Here is a 16,525-nt window from a genome sequence, read left to right as displayed (position 1 = left end):
TTCTTCCCTTCACCCCAAAACCCGGCTGAAAGGATACTACATTCCTTAGATGTTCACAAACAACTCGTACTGTTTGGCTAAGACCAAACTTATCTGTTAGTCCGACAGGCTCCGTCTCCTATCACCCAGGAGCCCTGGGACACCCTGTTTCCAAGCAAACCATATCCTGGATATCTAAAACCATCTCTTTTTGTTGTACAGCCCATGGCAGAAGGCTCCCCTTCCCAGTAAAAGTACACTCCACCAGGGCAGTGTCTTCCTCTGGGGCCTTCTTCAAAGGCTTGGATACAGCTGACATTTTAGAATCAGCTACATTGTCCTCTGTCCATACCTTCCCCAAACACTGCAAGTTGGACATCGTTTCTAGAGCCAGAGCAGGATTTGCCAGAGCCATCCTACAAGGGTTTGTGGAAAATGCTTCAGTTCCTCCTCCCTGGTCTTAATACAGGAGCTTTTGCACTCTCCCTTGTGTTATGGATACAGCAGTTTGTTGTGTAAAATCTTACCTTAACTTTAGGGGTCCTTCTCTTTTTTATGCTGCTCTATAGTTTCCCTTACTGCCTTACCCCTGACACTTGCCTGACTCTCTTGAGTACCTACTCCGTAGTTGCTGATTGTGGCGGCATTCGCTTCTGAGGTAGGTGCGTACTGACATTCCTTTTGTACCCATCTGTTTATGACAGACTTCCACAGACGCGGGACGTCACAACACACCAGTAGCAGTAGCATCTGTATTTTGTATAATGGCCAGATGTACAAGAGTCGACCAGAGGCGGACTCCCTTGAGTTATGGAAACAGCAGCATATAGAAGAGAAGGACATCTAAAGTTATGTTAAGATTTTACACAGCAATACTTTCTTTGTAATTTAATATAGTTATAGAAGTTAGAGTATAATCACATTTATAGTATCAGCTTCTGACTCACTTTGACCTGTGCCTAGGGTTGGGGTGGGTACACTGTGTACCTTCCACTCCCTGTTTAGATTCTTTTCAAAATGCCCCTTTTTGTAGACTACTTGTAAAAGATTGAACATATTCTGTCAGGTTGTACTTTCTAACTTTTGTGCCTGCATTTTGGGACAAATTAAACTTAAGATGGTGCTATCCATCTACCCTTTATAACAGCTGTGTCCTGATACTTGTAAATGGGGGAAGTGACATTTCCAGTATTCATGCTGGCCTCTGGATAGTAAATTTGAGTTAGTTCTGCAACCGCTAATCTACTCAAACATCCAGAATTGTGAAAGTTCCTAATGCAGATGTCCTTCAAGGATGCATCTGCAGTCCTTACAAATGGGCTGTCCTGTCAGGCAGCCCTTCGGTCGGCCGGATTCCAAAGTCTGGGTCTGGCCTCGGCTGGTGTCGCACTTCACCCGACGTCATCTCTGCTGGTGTTCGGGTATAAAGGCATCAGCCGACGCCATTTTCCTCAGTCTTTCTTGCCGCGTGGCGCCCGAAGCAGAAGCTGTTCGCAAGTGCCGGTCGGTCAGATCCAGAGATTACTACTACCGAATACTACTTCGAAGACTTCTAAAAAGCTAAGTACCCCGTTGGGGACTCTTTCTTGCCTCAGCCGATGTCAGAAAAAGTGAATAACTGTAACTTGTGGGAAACAAATACCTCATAAAGATTTCCACTCTTACTGCTTACCTTGTTTAGGCCCAGACCACGACGTAGCAGCCTGTTTAGCCTGTGCTTCCTTCAACCGACGACGCTTAGGCGTCGGTCGGAGTTTGCTGAACAGTTTTTCGGCTCAGATTTTTCGTACATTATGCCGTCGGATCCTCCGACTACTCAAATTGTTAAGAAACGCAAAGAAAAAGACCGACACTCGCGGTCCGCGGTTTCGGCCGAAACCACGGTTAAGCAAACCGCGAGTGTCTCTGTTTCGGCCGAAACCGAGCTAACGGGTCAATCTTCAGCCGAATCCATGACTACTACCGAGGCCCCTGCTACCCTAGTTGAATCGGCCTCTGAAGTTTTGCCTACTAATGTGGTCTCTCTAGAAATATCGGACAACATCCCTTTGGATGTCTCTACCCCAGCACGTGGTGCTGCTAGGCCTCCTGCAGCCATGTCTATAAAGGCTTTTGCCAGGGCTAAAGCGGCCAAAACTGCTAAGTCTGTGCCTGTTAAGCCCCCTTCTCACAGGCCCAGTTCCAGTTCCCAAATGCTTACTCTGGCAGAGGATCTCATCTCTTTAATAAGGGGATCCCAATCTCACCCAGACAGGGCCTCTCAACCTCCAGAAAAGAGACCTAGAGCAGAGCCCCCTCAGCCAGTGTCCTCAGATGACTCTTCTGATGCTACAGACCATCCAGAGGCTCCTTTTTCTACTTATGAAGATTCCGATGCTGAAGAATCTATCCCTTCTGCCTCTCCACCAGAGGAATTTTCCTTTGGGGAAACCTTACATGCCATGAGAGAGCAATTCCAATGGCAGGGACAAGATTTCTCAGATTCAAGAAAAAGGCTTAGGACCTTCCTACACTTACCGCAACATAGGCCCTTAGCTATACCTCCAGTTCTTCCTGTTGTGGATGATGCATTTAATGATGCTTGCACTGCTCCTGATACTTTACCTCCAGCCCCTGCCAAGCCCGATAGGTTTTACAGGGTACCGGACACTCATCACCACTTATACAAGGCTCCTCTTGCAGATCCTGAGACTATCTCCCAGGGGCCTAAGGCAGTAGCTTCGACCTCAGCGAAAACCCTCTCCTTCTGAAAGGGAATCCAGGTCCTTAGAGAGATGGGGTAAAAAGGTATACACCTCTGCTACTCTCTCAGCTAGAGCTTTGAACTGTCAGTTTCATATGATCCAATACCAAGAGTTTATGCTTGATCAGTTAACTAAGAAACTGTCCTCTGATGATTCCTTAGATAAGAAATATGTTTTATAAATGGTGAATAACATTCAGCAGGTTAGTAACCATTCTTTAAAATGTGGCTATGATGCACTGGAGGCTTCATTTAGATCAGCCATGACTGGCACAGTTATAAGAAGGCATGCATGGTTGAAAGAACAGGTCTTGCCGGATCATGTTAAAACAAAGCTATTAGATGCTCCTATGGATAAGGCCAGTCTATTTGGTTCTCCTGCCCAACAAGTAATGAAGAAAATGGAAGAGAAGGCAAAATCTGTACAAACAGTTAAAGATTACTTACAGGTTCAGCCCCCAAGGTTTAGCAGGAACTGGCCTTCCAAAAATTGGTCCTTTCCAGACTCCTCTAAATCTGAGAGGCAGGAATAGACGTTCCAGAGGCAGAAATCAATCCAGAGGAGGTGCCTACAGGGGACTCCAGTGGCAAGGCAATAACCAACGAGGCACAGATACAACCACTACCACTGCAACAGGACAATCACAGTGACTTGGCTCTGACACCGCCTACCAGGGAACAAATAGCAGCACCCTTAGGTGGAAAGTTAGCCTTATTTTCAAAAAATTGGCACTATATCACGAGACAAGTGGATTTTGCAAACTATAGACCAAGGCTACAGGTTTCATTTCCACACCTTACCAGTAAAAAGAGGAATGCCAAACCTACCACCAAATCAAGACAGAAGCTCTAAAACAAATAGCTCAATTAACAAAGATGAGAGCTATGGAAAGGGTACCACCTACAGAACAGGGCAAGGGATTTTACTCCAGACTCTTCCTAGTACCAAGAAAAGAGAAAAGTTGGAGACCTATTCTCGACCTGTCTGCTTTAAACACATTCATCATTGTTCCAAAATTCAAAATGCTGACCCTACAGCAACTTCTTCCCATGCTGGGCAAGGAGTGTTGGCTGGTAACTCTAGATCTCAAGGAGGCATACCTGCACGTCCCCATACGACCAAATTGCAGAAGATACCTCAGATTTCTTGCAGGATCAGAGCATTATCAATTCTCAGCATTGCCCTTTGGCTTATCTACTGCGCCCAGAGTTTTCACGAAATGCCTGGCATCAGTAATCGCTCATTGCAGGCTACAGGGAATCCAAATTTATCCATACCTGGACGACTGCCTGATACAAGCGGATAACAAAAGCAAGCTGACACAAGACTTACAAAGAGTCATTTGCTTACTACAAGCCCTGGGATACACAGTCAATTTAAAAAAGTCAAGACTGATACCATCCCAAACAAGAACATTCTTGGGTGCAGAATTGGACACAGTAAAACAGATGGCATTCCCAACTGCAGAAAAACAAGAACAACTTCCTCTTTACTTCTTTGCATTAACAAAGCAGAACAAACTAACAGCAAGGAAAGTACTGCAGGCCTTGGGCTTCATGGCATCCTGCATAATCCTGGTCCCCCATGCCAGACTGCATATGAGAAAGCTACAGTGGTACCTAAAGAATTTATGGTCTCAACACAGGCACAGCTTAGAAACCGAAATACCACTAATCCCATGCCTGAAACAAGAGTTCCTATGGTGGGCTCAGGCATGCCCGTCAAACCCAGGTTTGTCCTTCCACAACATTCAAACAAGCCAAACCATCACAACGGACGCCTCAGACCTAGGTTGGGGGGCCCACATGCTGGACAAGTGCATTCAAGGCTTATGGACTCCAGATCAGCTGCACCTGCACATAAATCAAAATGAAATGCTGGCAGTAAAACTAGCAATCCAGAATTTCAGACCATTCCTCAAAGAAGGCCAATTGATAAGGACAGACAACACCACAGTCATGTGGTACATCAACAAACAGGGAGGCACTCCTTCATACCCCCTATGCCGAATGGCTCTGGACCTATGGAATATGGCTCTGAGCTACAACATTCAGTTACAGGCAATATTTGTACTGGGAAAAGAAAACATCCTAGCAGACATGTTAAGCAGAACTACCTCGGATGCTCACGAATGGATGCTACACCCGGACATCTTCAAGGCCATCACAAAGAAATGGGGAATGCCACAAATAGACCTATTCGCATCCCCACTCAATCACCAGCTCAAGAAATTCTGCACAAGGACATACCACCCACTTGCTTGGAAGGTGGAGACTCTATCCTTCAGTTGGAAAGGCCTGACAGCATATGCATTTCCACCTCTTCCTTTGATGCACAAGGTACTACTGAAAATCAAAGAGGAACGTCCAAGGATAATTCTGATAGCTCCAAATTGGCCAAGACAACATTGGTATCCACTGCTGAGGAGCATGTCTTGGGGGGGGGGGGGGGAAACGTGGACACTACCCCTGATTCCTTTGATGTTAACTCAGAGCGACTACAACATCCTGCATCCAAACCTGAAAACTCTGCAACTGCCTGCCTGGAACATTACATAAGGGCAACTAACCCAGATTTATCCCAAAGGGTTAAAGACATTATCCTTGAGGCCCTCAGACCTTCAACAAGAAGGAACTATGCAGGAAAATGGAAAAGGTTTGTCATTTGGAGTACTGAAAGAGGGAAAGATGTGTCAAAGATAGATATTGCCAACATCCTGGAGTATTTGGCAGCGCTTCTCCATACAGGCCCGTCCTATTCCTCCAAGATACATGCATCAGCTATTTCTGCAGAATACAGCTTCGATCCCCCTGTCTTCTCACATCCTCTACTCAGGCAGTTCCTCAGAGGAATTAAGAATGTAAAACCTCCTAGGAAACCACCATTACCAGCATGGGACTTGCACTTTGTGCTAGAAAAATTGACACTCCCTCCATTCGAACCAGCAGCAACAGCAGATCTTCAACACCTATCCTGGAAAACTGCTTTCCTACTGGCAATTACTTCAGCAAGAAGGGTTTCGGAACTACAGGCTTTAATGGCAGTACAACCCTTCCTAATCTTCCATCAAGATAGAGTGTCCATGAGAACTAATCCTACATTTATGCCTAAGGTGGTATCCAGAGTGTCTCTAAACCAGGCAATCCACCTACCTACCTTCTTTCCCAATCCACAGAACAGGGGGGAAAGACTGCTGCATACCTTGGATGTACATACAGTTGCGCTACTACCTGGACAGAACCAAGGGCAATAGAAAAACTGACCAGCTTCTAATAGCTTATGCAACAGGAAGGGAAGGAAAAGCAATTTCCAAACAGACAATCTCCAAGTGGATAGGAAATTGCATAAGATTCTGTTACTCCTACCATGGAAAGCAAATTCCAGAGAACATAAGGCCTCATTCTACAAGGGCTACAGCCACTACCACAGCTTTCTTACGAGGAGTGACTACCAAGGACATTATTGAGGCTGCTACTTGGACCTCCGTGCATACATTTGCCAAGCATTATAACTTACCTCTGTACTCTAGATCCCGAGCAGGGTTTGCCACTGCTGTTTTGCAAGGGATCCTAACTACACCATAATTCTTCTTCCTCCTCCCCTAGTTTGGCTATGGTATTCTACCCATTTAGGACTGCAGATGCATCCTTGAAGGACATAGTACAGTTTTGTACCTACCATAAATGTAGATGTCCGAACAGGATAGCATCTGCAGTCAGGATTACCCACCCTCCTTCCCCTCTGTGGTACTCCTAGGGTATTTACCCACCTAATAGCTAGCTGGGGGTCTCTTATGGTGTATTTGTTTGTATATATGTACATACATGCTTATTTTTTGTGTTTGCCTTCTACTTTTTGGAAACATTGGCATTTACCCAAAAATTTAGCTTTCCAAGAGGGCAACTGGCATCTGGGGCAAGAAACACTGAGGAAAATGGTGTCGGCTGATGCCTTTATACCCGAAGACCAGCAGAGATGACGTCGGGTGAAGTGCGACACCAGCCGAGGCCAGACCCAGACTTTGGAATCCGGCCGACCGAAGGGCTGCCTGACGACAGGACAACCCGTTTGTAAGGACTGCAGATGCTATCCTGTTCGGACATCTACATTTATGGTAGGTACAAAACTGTACTTTCTAAGGAATGATTTGACTTTTCAGATTACAGAAGTCACTTTTGAGTAGCACTTATTTCCTGTAGTTTTTAAGGGTAAAAACTTTTTTTAGCTGTTTTGTCCTTGTACAGTGAAAAAACTCCTGTGTTACTTTATGTATGTATTTTTGTAATGTTCTCTGTACTTGTCTGTAGTAGTGTGGAACTTTTCTGTTCTGGCCTTCACTGAAAATAATTAGTCCCTGTTGGACTTTCTCAGTAAACAAAGATAATCACTGCTGTTTATTTGTGGTGATAGCACATGAGCTTTCTGTATCTTAAGTAAGGTTTGGCATAACAGAGTGATACATTTTTATGCATTGTTTTAATGTGCATGTTTTTGTAGGTGGTGGGTGCAAAAGTTGTGACAAATGCTCGTAGCCCTGGTGCACGCTGTTATGGTTTTGTTACCATGTCTACAACTGAGGAAGCAAGCAAATGTGTTAGTCATCTTCACAGGACTGAATTACATGGAAGGATGATATCAGTGGAAAAGGTAATTGAAGACTGGAATTTTCACTGCAACACTATTTTTTTTCTCACTTGAAAATATATATTTTTACTTGGGGTATTACAAAAAGTATTCCTGTGCATGCCATCAGTCTTGGTTTCACTTTTTTGCCTATTTATGCTGGTTAAAAAAAATGCATGAAAACTGTACACTAGAGAAATCTTGGCCATTTGTTAGAGATGAAAACCGAAGTGATAATTCGGTATATTTTGTACAGCATTTGGACCTCCTATTGGAGGATAATTTTCTGCTTATGGAAGAGTTGCTTAGTAGTATGAAAGATGCATGTTCATGATGAGCATAGTGGCAGACTTCTGTATTACCAGCAGTGCCGTGAGGCTTCAAGACTGTTAGGAGTAAGGATCCTCTCTTATGCCTCTCTTGGTGTTTGTTGTGTTTTTTTTTCCCCTGTAAGTCATCATTCTTCGCCTTTTTCTAGATGTTCTGCAGTTTGACATGAGCAGCCCCCCCCCCCCCCCACCACACACACACACACACACACACACACACAGTGTGTTAGCTGATTGCCCATTATTTTCCTCTGCACTCTGCATTACTTTCTTGCTACTTGGGGTTACGATTGTCTATCCTTTCTTTTGCCAGTAAAATAGGCTGTTTTGCGTGCCCTGTTTTAGTGTTTTTCCAGAGCTGAGAATTGAGGAGGGAAGCTATTCTTGGAATTGGTGGGGTGATACTTGCCACTCGTAGAGGGTTGGAGATTAAACTGAGATTCCACTTGAAGGATTGGCTGGGATTTGTTCTTCCCAGGGAAAGTGATTGTCCCTGACTGATGGATAGATGATGTTTGTTTGAAGGGTGACATCAAGCCTGGTTTTGCTGCAACAGTTTTAACAAGCTGTAGCAAAGAACTAGAGAGAGTGCTACTTAACATTACTAGTGCCAGTGTCTTTCATAAAGAGTCTTGATTAGTTTACTTGCTAGTCCCAAGTTGCCTTTATTTTTTTCAAATCAGTAGCGTCATGATTGACACTGATTGTACCCTCCCTTCAGTTTAACTTAGTGGGCGCCATACTGCTGGATTTGTGCAGAATGTTTAAAAGTACTGCTCAAGACTGTAGTCATGGGTCCTCATCTGTGTACTTAAACCATGGTAGTTCTTTTCCACGTTTCCCTTACCACTGTCTTCACCTCTTAGCCTGTCGCTCTATTTTCTGTTTTGTTTACCATTCCTGTGATGTCATGAAAGTCAAGAGGTATAATATATTAATGACTTTTTTTTTTTTTTTTTTTGTGGAGACTGTCACTCTTGACAGATGCATCCTTTTTCTAATTTGTAAGTCAAAAAGATAGCCTTGTCTAAGGATCCTTTACACCCTTGACCCAGCCTAGGCCAGTCAAACAGAAAAGCGCAGTAAAACATATGTACAGAATGCTATCCAGTCATTTTAATACTTACAGCATAAAAGATAAGAAAGTAGTAAAGTATATGTAGGTATACATGCAGAAGGAACTTCTCAAATTTTTAAGAGTTGTAGGTAGGGCATAAATTTGATTTACATGCTGCCAAAATAAGGTAGCATGCATTGTTAGACTAGAATTTATGTTGCAGAGAACAGAGTGGGCTTTTACTCCAAGTGTTGGCTCCCCACCATCACCAGTTCTAAAGCAAGGTAGGTGGCCTCTTCTGTCTCTGCTGGAGAAGTCATATTCACCCAGCGCAACTGTGAGTGCATGTATCCCTGTCTGTTTCTGCTTTACTGTGCTAATTGAACTGTAGTAGCCCTTGCTTTCTTTAGGGCTATAATGCTGTACCTTAGCGAGTTTTGACTCCTTTAAGGCTTTTTAACTCCTTACACTTCCAGAGACTTGTGTTTTTTGCTGCTTCATGCCTACATTGCTAGTTGTGTGGGATGCCTTGTATCATTCTAGCCTACAGTGATAGAAATGCAGACCCAAACACATTTCTTTAGTTTCTCTCTGACTTTTCTCTCTTACTGAATTTTTTTGTATTGATTTGTTATGATTAAGCTGTATCAGTGTGTAAGAAAACAATGTTTAACTAGAGTCAAAAATCTGATGTAATGCGATCCTATCTCACCTACGTTCATAACTGATGGGCTCAGACTCGGCTGATACACTAGCACGAAGTCTCTCATTGGCTGGGCGAACCCCCTTATCCCAGGCTGCACCATGCCCAAACCCCCAGATCCCGTTTGCCGCTTCTGAAGTAACGATGTGGTCTCGACTTGGCTGTTGCCAAGTACCCTTCTTTTTTGGCCTTTTTGGGTCGATTTTGCTCGACTTAAATATTTTATAACCAAACCGCTATTTTAATAGCTATCTTCATCTGTACTACCTTGTGATTGGCTGTGTTTGTTTTTGGTGTTGTGTGATTCCTTCTGTTTGGCGGGCTAGGCCCGTTTGAGTTAGAGGGCCTTTGCCTTATTTCTTGTCGAGCGTTTTAGTTGGGGCTCTTCCCTCCCTTGTGTTTCAAGTGCTTTGTGGGTCATGTCTGGCAAAGAAAAAGAGCATAAGCCGTCAGGCTTTAAAAAATGTTCGAAATGTGGCTACAAAATGCCATTAACAGATGGCCATGCCATCTGTGTTTATTGCTTAGGGGCTAAACACTTGCAAGAATCTTGCAGCGTTTGCCATGCCTTTTCCTCACGTGTACTACAGGAGAGGAAAAATAAGTTTATCTTGAAAGGTTTATTAAAACCAGCCTTTGAGGAAGCTTTATCTTCTCCCTCTTCGAAATCAAAGAAAAAGAAGTCTTCGGCTCCGACAAGTCCGTCGGAGCCGCCAGAAAAAAGAACTAAGTCTTTGTCCTCTTCCTCTGCTCCACTGATCTCGGAGCCGCAGGATAGAGGATCTATGTCTAGGTCTTCTTCCTCGGCTCCAATGGTCTTTGAGCTGCAGGATAGAGAATTCCAGTCTGAGTTTTCCTCTGCTCCATTGGTCTCTGATCCGCAGGTGAGTGTTTCGGCTCCAGGGTCTGTTTCTTCGGCTCCTGAACCATTTGTGCCGAAGGGGGTGTCTGTGCTAATAGAGTCTTCCTCTGCTCCGATCCTTCTGGAACAGATTAGGAGTTGACATTCCAGCATTGCCTCAGAGCCGGTTCAAAGAGTTTCACACACCCCGTCTGTTTCCTCCAGGCTTTCAGATTCGGATTTAGATAGGGTGGTCCAGAGGCTCCTCCAGTCACCTGTCTTATCTAAATTATTTTCAGCTCCAGCCCAGTGGCCAGAGCCAACCATTTCGATTCCGTTTCTTCCTCCGCCGACAACCCTGGTGTCGGAGACTGGGTTCACAGAGTCTGGTGAGGTTCCTGAGTCTGTTCAGAGACCCACTGCTAGTCTGTCGGCGCCGTCTTCAGCTCCAACCTTTTCGGTTCCTTCCAGGGGTTTCGGTTCTCAGGCCCGAGGGGGATTTCTCAGGGCTTCTGGTTTTGGCCCTGAGTCTCCCCCTTGGCACCTCGGCTAGGGGGACCCCAACACCGGTCATGGTCTTGCAGGCGGGCCTTTCTTCAGATTCTGGTGGACCCGCCTTCGAGGCTATGAGGAGTGCGCTAGACAAATCTCTAACTTCACCGGAATCTGCGACTCCTTCCCTAGACACGGCGATTAGAGCTTCTGGTGCCCCCCTGTTTTCAGACAGCCCGGCTCCGAGGCCTGAGGATTCCTCCATATGTGGTCCCCCTTTTTCCGAGGAGCCTTCAGAGTCCTTGCCTGAAGAGCCCCCCAGGAAGAAGTTGTGCAAGAGGAAGCACATAAACTCCCCAGATGAGTCTGTCACCTCAGACATCGACCTTGATGATGTGGAAGGGTTCTCAAAGTCGTCCTCTGACTGTCTTGTTGTCAGATGTCCTGGAGATCTTGAGACAGAGGGGCGAATGGCCGTCCAAAACCCCTTCTGCGGAGGAGTCTTCCTCAAGGCCTTCGGAGCCCAACCCTCCACCTTCTGGGTGTCTCCACCCTTCGATGAATTACTGGACCTTATTTGTCGAAGGGTGTGGGAGCACCCTGACTCTGTGGCACCAGTTCCTTCTCGCCCCAACAAATTTTTATCCGCACCCCCCTGGCAAGGAGTTTCTAACCAAGGGAGTCCCAGTGGATGCTATGTTGGTGGCGTCTGCCACCCAGCAGGATGTGGCAAAGGCATCTACGTCTATCCATCCTCCTAACAAGGAGTCCAGGAGCATGGATAGGTACGGGAAGCATACCCTGACTTCAGCGACCTTTACCCTGCGGTCGCTGAATTATTTGTCATTTTACGAGGCTCCAAAGGGATCTCATAAAGGAGTTGGGAGATACCCTGTCTGGTAACGTGACTGAGGCGTTGACGCAGTATGTCAACACCCAGCTGTCTACCCTTTCGTCGATTAACTTCTCCATGAGGCTCATCGTATGCAGCCGAAGGGGCGAGTAGGGCAGCGAGTTCGGGCGTATCCCTTAGGAGGCAAGCCTGGATGCGCTTGTCACTTTGCGGAGGCTTTCAAGTCTTCTTTCACAGACGCTCCATTCGAAGGGTCCTCTCTCTTTGGACCCAAGGTGAAAGACACGCACACTAGATGCGAGCAGGAGGGTAAGAGTTTGTCTGCCATTGGGGCCTGTTCGCTCCCTTCGATACCTTATCCCAAGGCGCAGAGGGGAGGAAAGATGTGGTTCAGAAAGTTTCAAAAGTCTTTCCCTGCCCATCAGTGACCCCCTTCCAGAGGCAGAGGAGGGGGGAATTATTCTGGAAGACGTCGCCCTAGAGGAGGCGGAGGCTCCCGCAACACAGGAGACCGCAGATCCTTTCGTGGTTCCTCCTTCCACAGTCCCTGAGGGACTGCCCGACTGTGTGTCTCCGGAGCCAGTCGGGGGTCGATTTTCAGAGCATCCAAGGGCCTGGGGTTCCATCACTCGGGATCAGTGGGTGCTTTGTATCATCGCCGGAGGTTACACCATTCCCTTTATCCGTCCCCCTCCTCCAAGGAAAATCCCGGACGTGCCACCCAGTCAACGGGATCAAGCAGCCATTGAGGTTGCAAAGCTGCTCAGAAAGGGAGTCATCCAGCCAGTCCCCGCAGACCAGACAGGATTAGGAACTTACTCAGAGTTATTTTTGGTGCCGAAAAGAACAGGGGACTTGAGACCCATTCTGGACCTCAGCCACCTAAACCACTTCGTAAAGAAGTCCAAGTTCCGGATATTCACGTTGCAATCCATTTTCCCATTGTTGGAAAAAGGAGTATGGATGTGCTCCATCGATCTCAAGGACGCCTATTATCACATCAAGATAAACAGGGCGTCCAGGATACATTTACACTTCCGCCAAGGAGCCAGTCACTTCCAGATGCTCATCGTGCATACAGCTGCAGTCATAACAGATGGGTTCTCCTGCCGTCAGGCGGGTCCTCGGTTGGCCGATTTCCAAAGTCTAGGTCCGGTGTCGGTTGTCGTCGCTTCTTCCCTGACGTCAGTGCGACAGGGGTATCAAAGAACCAGCCGACGCCATTTTCTTCGGTCTTTCTTGCCGCACGGTGCCCGAAGCAGAAGCAGTTCGCAAGTGCCGGTCGGCCAGCTCCTAAAATTACGAAAATTTTGAAACCGAAGTCGTCTTGAAAGCTAAGTACCCCGTTGGGGAAACTTTTCTTGCCTCAGACCGATGTCAGACAAAGTTAATTGTATTTCATGTGGGAAGCAAATACCGCATAAGGATTTCCATTCCCTCTGTATACCTTGTTTAGGCCCAGACCACGACGTCTCGGTCTGTCACTTTTGTGCTACATTTAACAAACGCACCATTAAGCATCGGGCGGAGTTCGCCCAGCATTATTTTGGAAAAACATTTAATTATATTATGTCAGCGGATACTCCGACTCCAGTTTTGTCTAAAAAAACGCAAAGATAAGGACCGACACACGAGGTCCGCGGCCTCTACCGACACCACGTCAAAGCCGACTACACATGGTCCGGTTCTCAGCGAGGCGCCTACGCAGCCCCTGACTACCGATGACACTTCATTGGCGGTGTCTCCTGTGCCTGAGGTCACATGCTCCTCGGCCCACACCCCGACTACAGATACCGAAGCTACTTTTGGCGTTGAACCTCAAAATGTGGACAGGTCTACCTCCACTCAAGGTGTCCTCAGACCTTCCTCTTCTTTCTCCATCAAGGCTTTCACTAAGTCTAAAGCAGCCATGCACTCTAAGAGATAAGCTACACATGGCCCATCTCCAGGCCCCATGCCTAAAAAGCAGATGCTTAAAATGGCTGAGGATTCAATTACTCTTATCAGGGGTTCTCAACCCCCACCGGACAAAAGGCCCAGAGTGGAGGAAGAATCCCCCACCTCTGATCAGGGCTCCATTATTTCAGAGCACTCTGATGATCAGGATCATTCTTACTCCCCTTTTGAAGACTCTGATGCGGAGGAGTCCATTCCTTCTGTATCCCCCCCAGAGGATTACTCATTTGGGGAAACTTTGCATACTTTAAGAGAACACTTCCACTGGGAAGGCCAAGATTATTCAGATTCCAAGAAAAGGCTTAGGGAATTTCTCTTACTACCTCAGCACAGGCCTCTGGCTATAGCTCCTGTCTTGGACATCCTAGATGTTTACTCGGAGTCCTGCTTTAACCTGGACTCTCTGCCTCCAGCCCCAGTTAAGCCTGACAGGTACTACAGGGTTCCTGACTCACACAAATTTCTATACAAAAGCCATGCTGCTGACCCAGAAACCATCTCACAGGGCCCCAAGGGAATTAAGGCCTCCACTGCTAAAAATCCTTTACCTTCTGAGAGAGATTCCAGATCCTTAGAAAGGTGGGGAAAAAAGGTATATACCTCGGCTACCTTAACCATGAGGGCCTTAAACTGTCAGTTCCATATGCTAAAATACCAACAGTTTTTGTTATCACAATTGAAAAGTAAAATGTCACAACCTGAACAACCAGACTTGAAGGAGTTGCAGGATTTGATGCATAGTGCAGAACAAGTGGGTAAGCATACCTTACAATGTGGTTTTGATGCACTAGAGGCCTCATGTAGAGCTGCTGTTACAGGATCAGTCATGCGTAGACATGCCTGGCTCAAGGAACAAACCTTGCCTGATCATGTCAAAGCTAAATTGCTAGATGCCCCTCTTCAAAAGGATGTATTATTTGGTTCTAATGCTGAGGAGGTATTAAGGAAAATGGAGGAAAAGGCTAAATCAATGCAAACTGTCAAAGATTTTCTACAGGTACAACCCCCACGTTTCAGTAGAAATTGGCCTTCCAAAAATTAGTCCTTTCCAACCACGGACAGACCCCAAAGAGGTAGATGCAGGCGCCCGAGAGGCAGAGGACAATCCCAAGAATTGTTTAGAGGCAGACAATGGCAAGCTCCTACACAGAGGTGGTGAGGATAACTCACAATCATTCAGAAATCAAGCCCAATGACTTTCTCCTTTGCATGCCAAGCAAGACTCAAATGGCAGCCCTCTTAGGAGGAAAGCTGGCATTATTTTCAAAGAATTGGCATATTGTCACAAAAGACAAATGGATCCTGGACATTATAAACAGAGGCTACAGATTCCATTTTCACACCCTTCCAAAAATGAGCGGCATGCCAAACCTGCCACACTATCAAAGGGCAGAGGCACAAAGGCAAATTACAGATCTCATAGACATGAAAGCTATTCAAGAGGTACTTACGCACAAACAAGGTCAAGGTTTTTTATTCCAGGCTATTCCTGGTACCAAGGAAGGGAAAAGATTGGAGAACTATTTTGGACCTGTCCATCCTAAACACATTTCTACTCGTACCAAAATTCAAGATGCTCACTCTACAGCAACTCCTTCCCATGGTGAGCAAGGAGTCTTGGCTGGTAACATTGGACCTCAAGGAGGCATACCTGCATGTCCCAATCAGACAAAATTGCAGAAGATACCTCAGATTTCTTGCAGGTTCAACCCATTATCAATTCTCTGCATTGCCCTTTGGCTTATCTACTGCGCCTAGAGTATTCACGAAATGCCTGGCATCAGTAATTGCCTACTGCAGACTTCAAGGGATACAAATATACCCTTATTTGGACGACTGTCTGATCCAAACGGACAGCAAGCACATTCTTCTGAAACATCTGGCTTATGTAATAATGTTGTTGAGCTCTCTGGGATACACAGTCAACAAAAAGAAATCAAGACTAATTCCCTCTCTGAAGATAATTTTCCTGGGTGCCAACTTGGACACAAACACCCAGAAGGCCTACCTCACGCCAGAGAAGCAGGGGCAACTAACTCAATACTTCAGAGCACTAGCAAATTGCACCAGGCTGACTGCAAGGAAAATCCTGCAGGCTCTGGGATTCATGGCATCTTGCATCTTACTAATCCCATGTGCAAAGCTGCATATGAGGAAACTTCAATGGTACCTGAAAAACCTATGGTCTCGACACAGCCACAGTTTGGAAACAATAATACCACTGATTCCATGTCTTCAAAAGGAATTTCTGTGGTGGGCTCAAGCATGCCAAAGAAACACAGGTCTCCCATTCTGCAAGCCTCAAGCAAATCAAGTCATCACAACAGATGCCTCTGACTACGCCTGGGGGGGTGCACATGACAGATCGGTGCATTCAGGGCAAATGGTCCCACAAAGGAAAGCACCTTCACATCAATCAAAAGGAAATGCTAGCAGTAATAAATGCTATTATAGCTTTCAAGGACCTTCTGCAACCAGGTCAACTATTGATAAGGACGGACAACACCACAGTAATGTGGTACATAAACAAACAGGGAGGAACACATTAATACCCCCTATGCAGACTGGCCATGTCACTCTGGGACATGGCCATGGACTTGCACATCGAACTACAAGCACAGTATTTGCCAGGCAAGGAAAACACGCTGGCAGACAACCTAAGCAGAAATATGGCAGAACGAATGGAAGTTGCATCCGAAAGTTTTTACAGAAATAATCCAAGCATGGGGAAGGCCAGACACAGATATCTTTGCCTCTCACAAAAATCACCAATTGACAAAATTCTGCTCAAGGATTTTCCATCCAAAGGCCTGGAGAGTGGACGCTCTATCAGTTTGGCATCCATGACAGTTTATGCCTTTCCACCTCTTCCTCTGCTGCCCAAAGTTCTATTGAAAACCAGAGCAGACAGACCAAAGATGATTCTCATTGGTCCGGACTGGCCAAGA

General features: G+C 46.0%; 1 protein-coding gene across 2 annotated transcripts in view; it reads left to right on the top strand.

The window, feature by feature from the left end:
* The window catches only part of LOC122817656 (scaffold attachment factor B2-like), a 1,188,489-nt gene that overhangs the window by 533,925 nt on the left and 638,039 nt on the right, over positions 1 to 16,525 (top strand). For both annotated transcript variants that reach the window (XM_044090719.1, XM_044090720.1), the window contains exon 9: positions 7,221 to 7,370. In XM_044090719.1, coding sequence (XP_043946654.1) covers positions 7,221 to 7,370 — 150 coding nt within the window. The remainder of the gene's footprint in view (positions 1 to 7,220; positions 7,371 to 16,525) is intronic.

Source organism: Protopterus annectens, chromosome 13.part0, assembly GCF_019279795.1.
Source record: "Protopterus annectens isolate FY-2018-M chromosome 13.part0, PAN1.0, whole genome shotgun sequence".
Lineage (NCBI taxonomy): Eukaryota > Metazoa > Chordata > Ceratodontiformes > Protopteridae > Protopterus > Protopterus annectens.
Note: the sequence above shows the minus strand (reverse complement) of the source record. Positions and strands in the feature narration are given on the sequence as shown.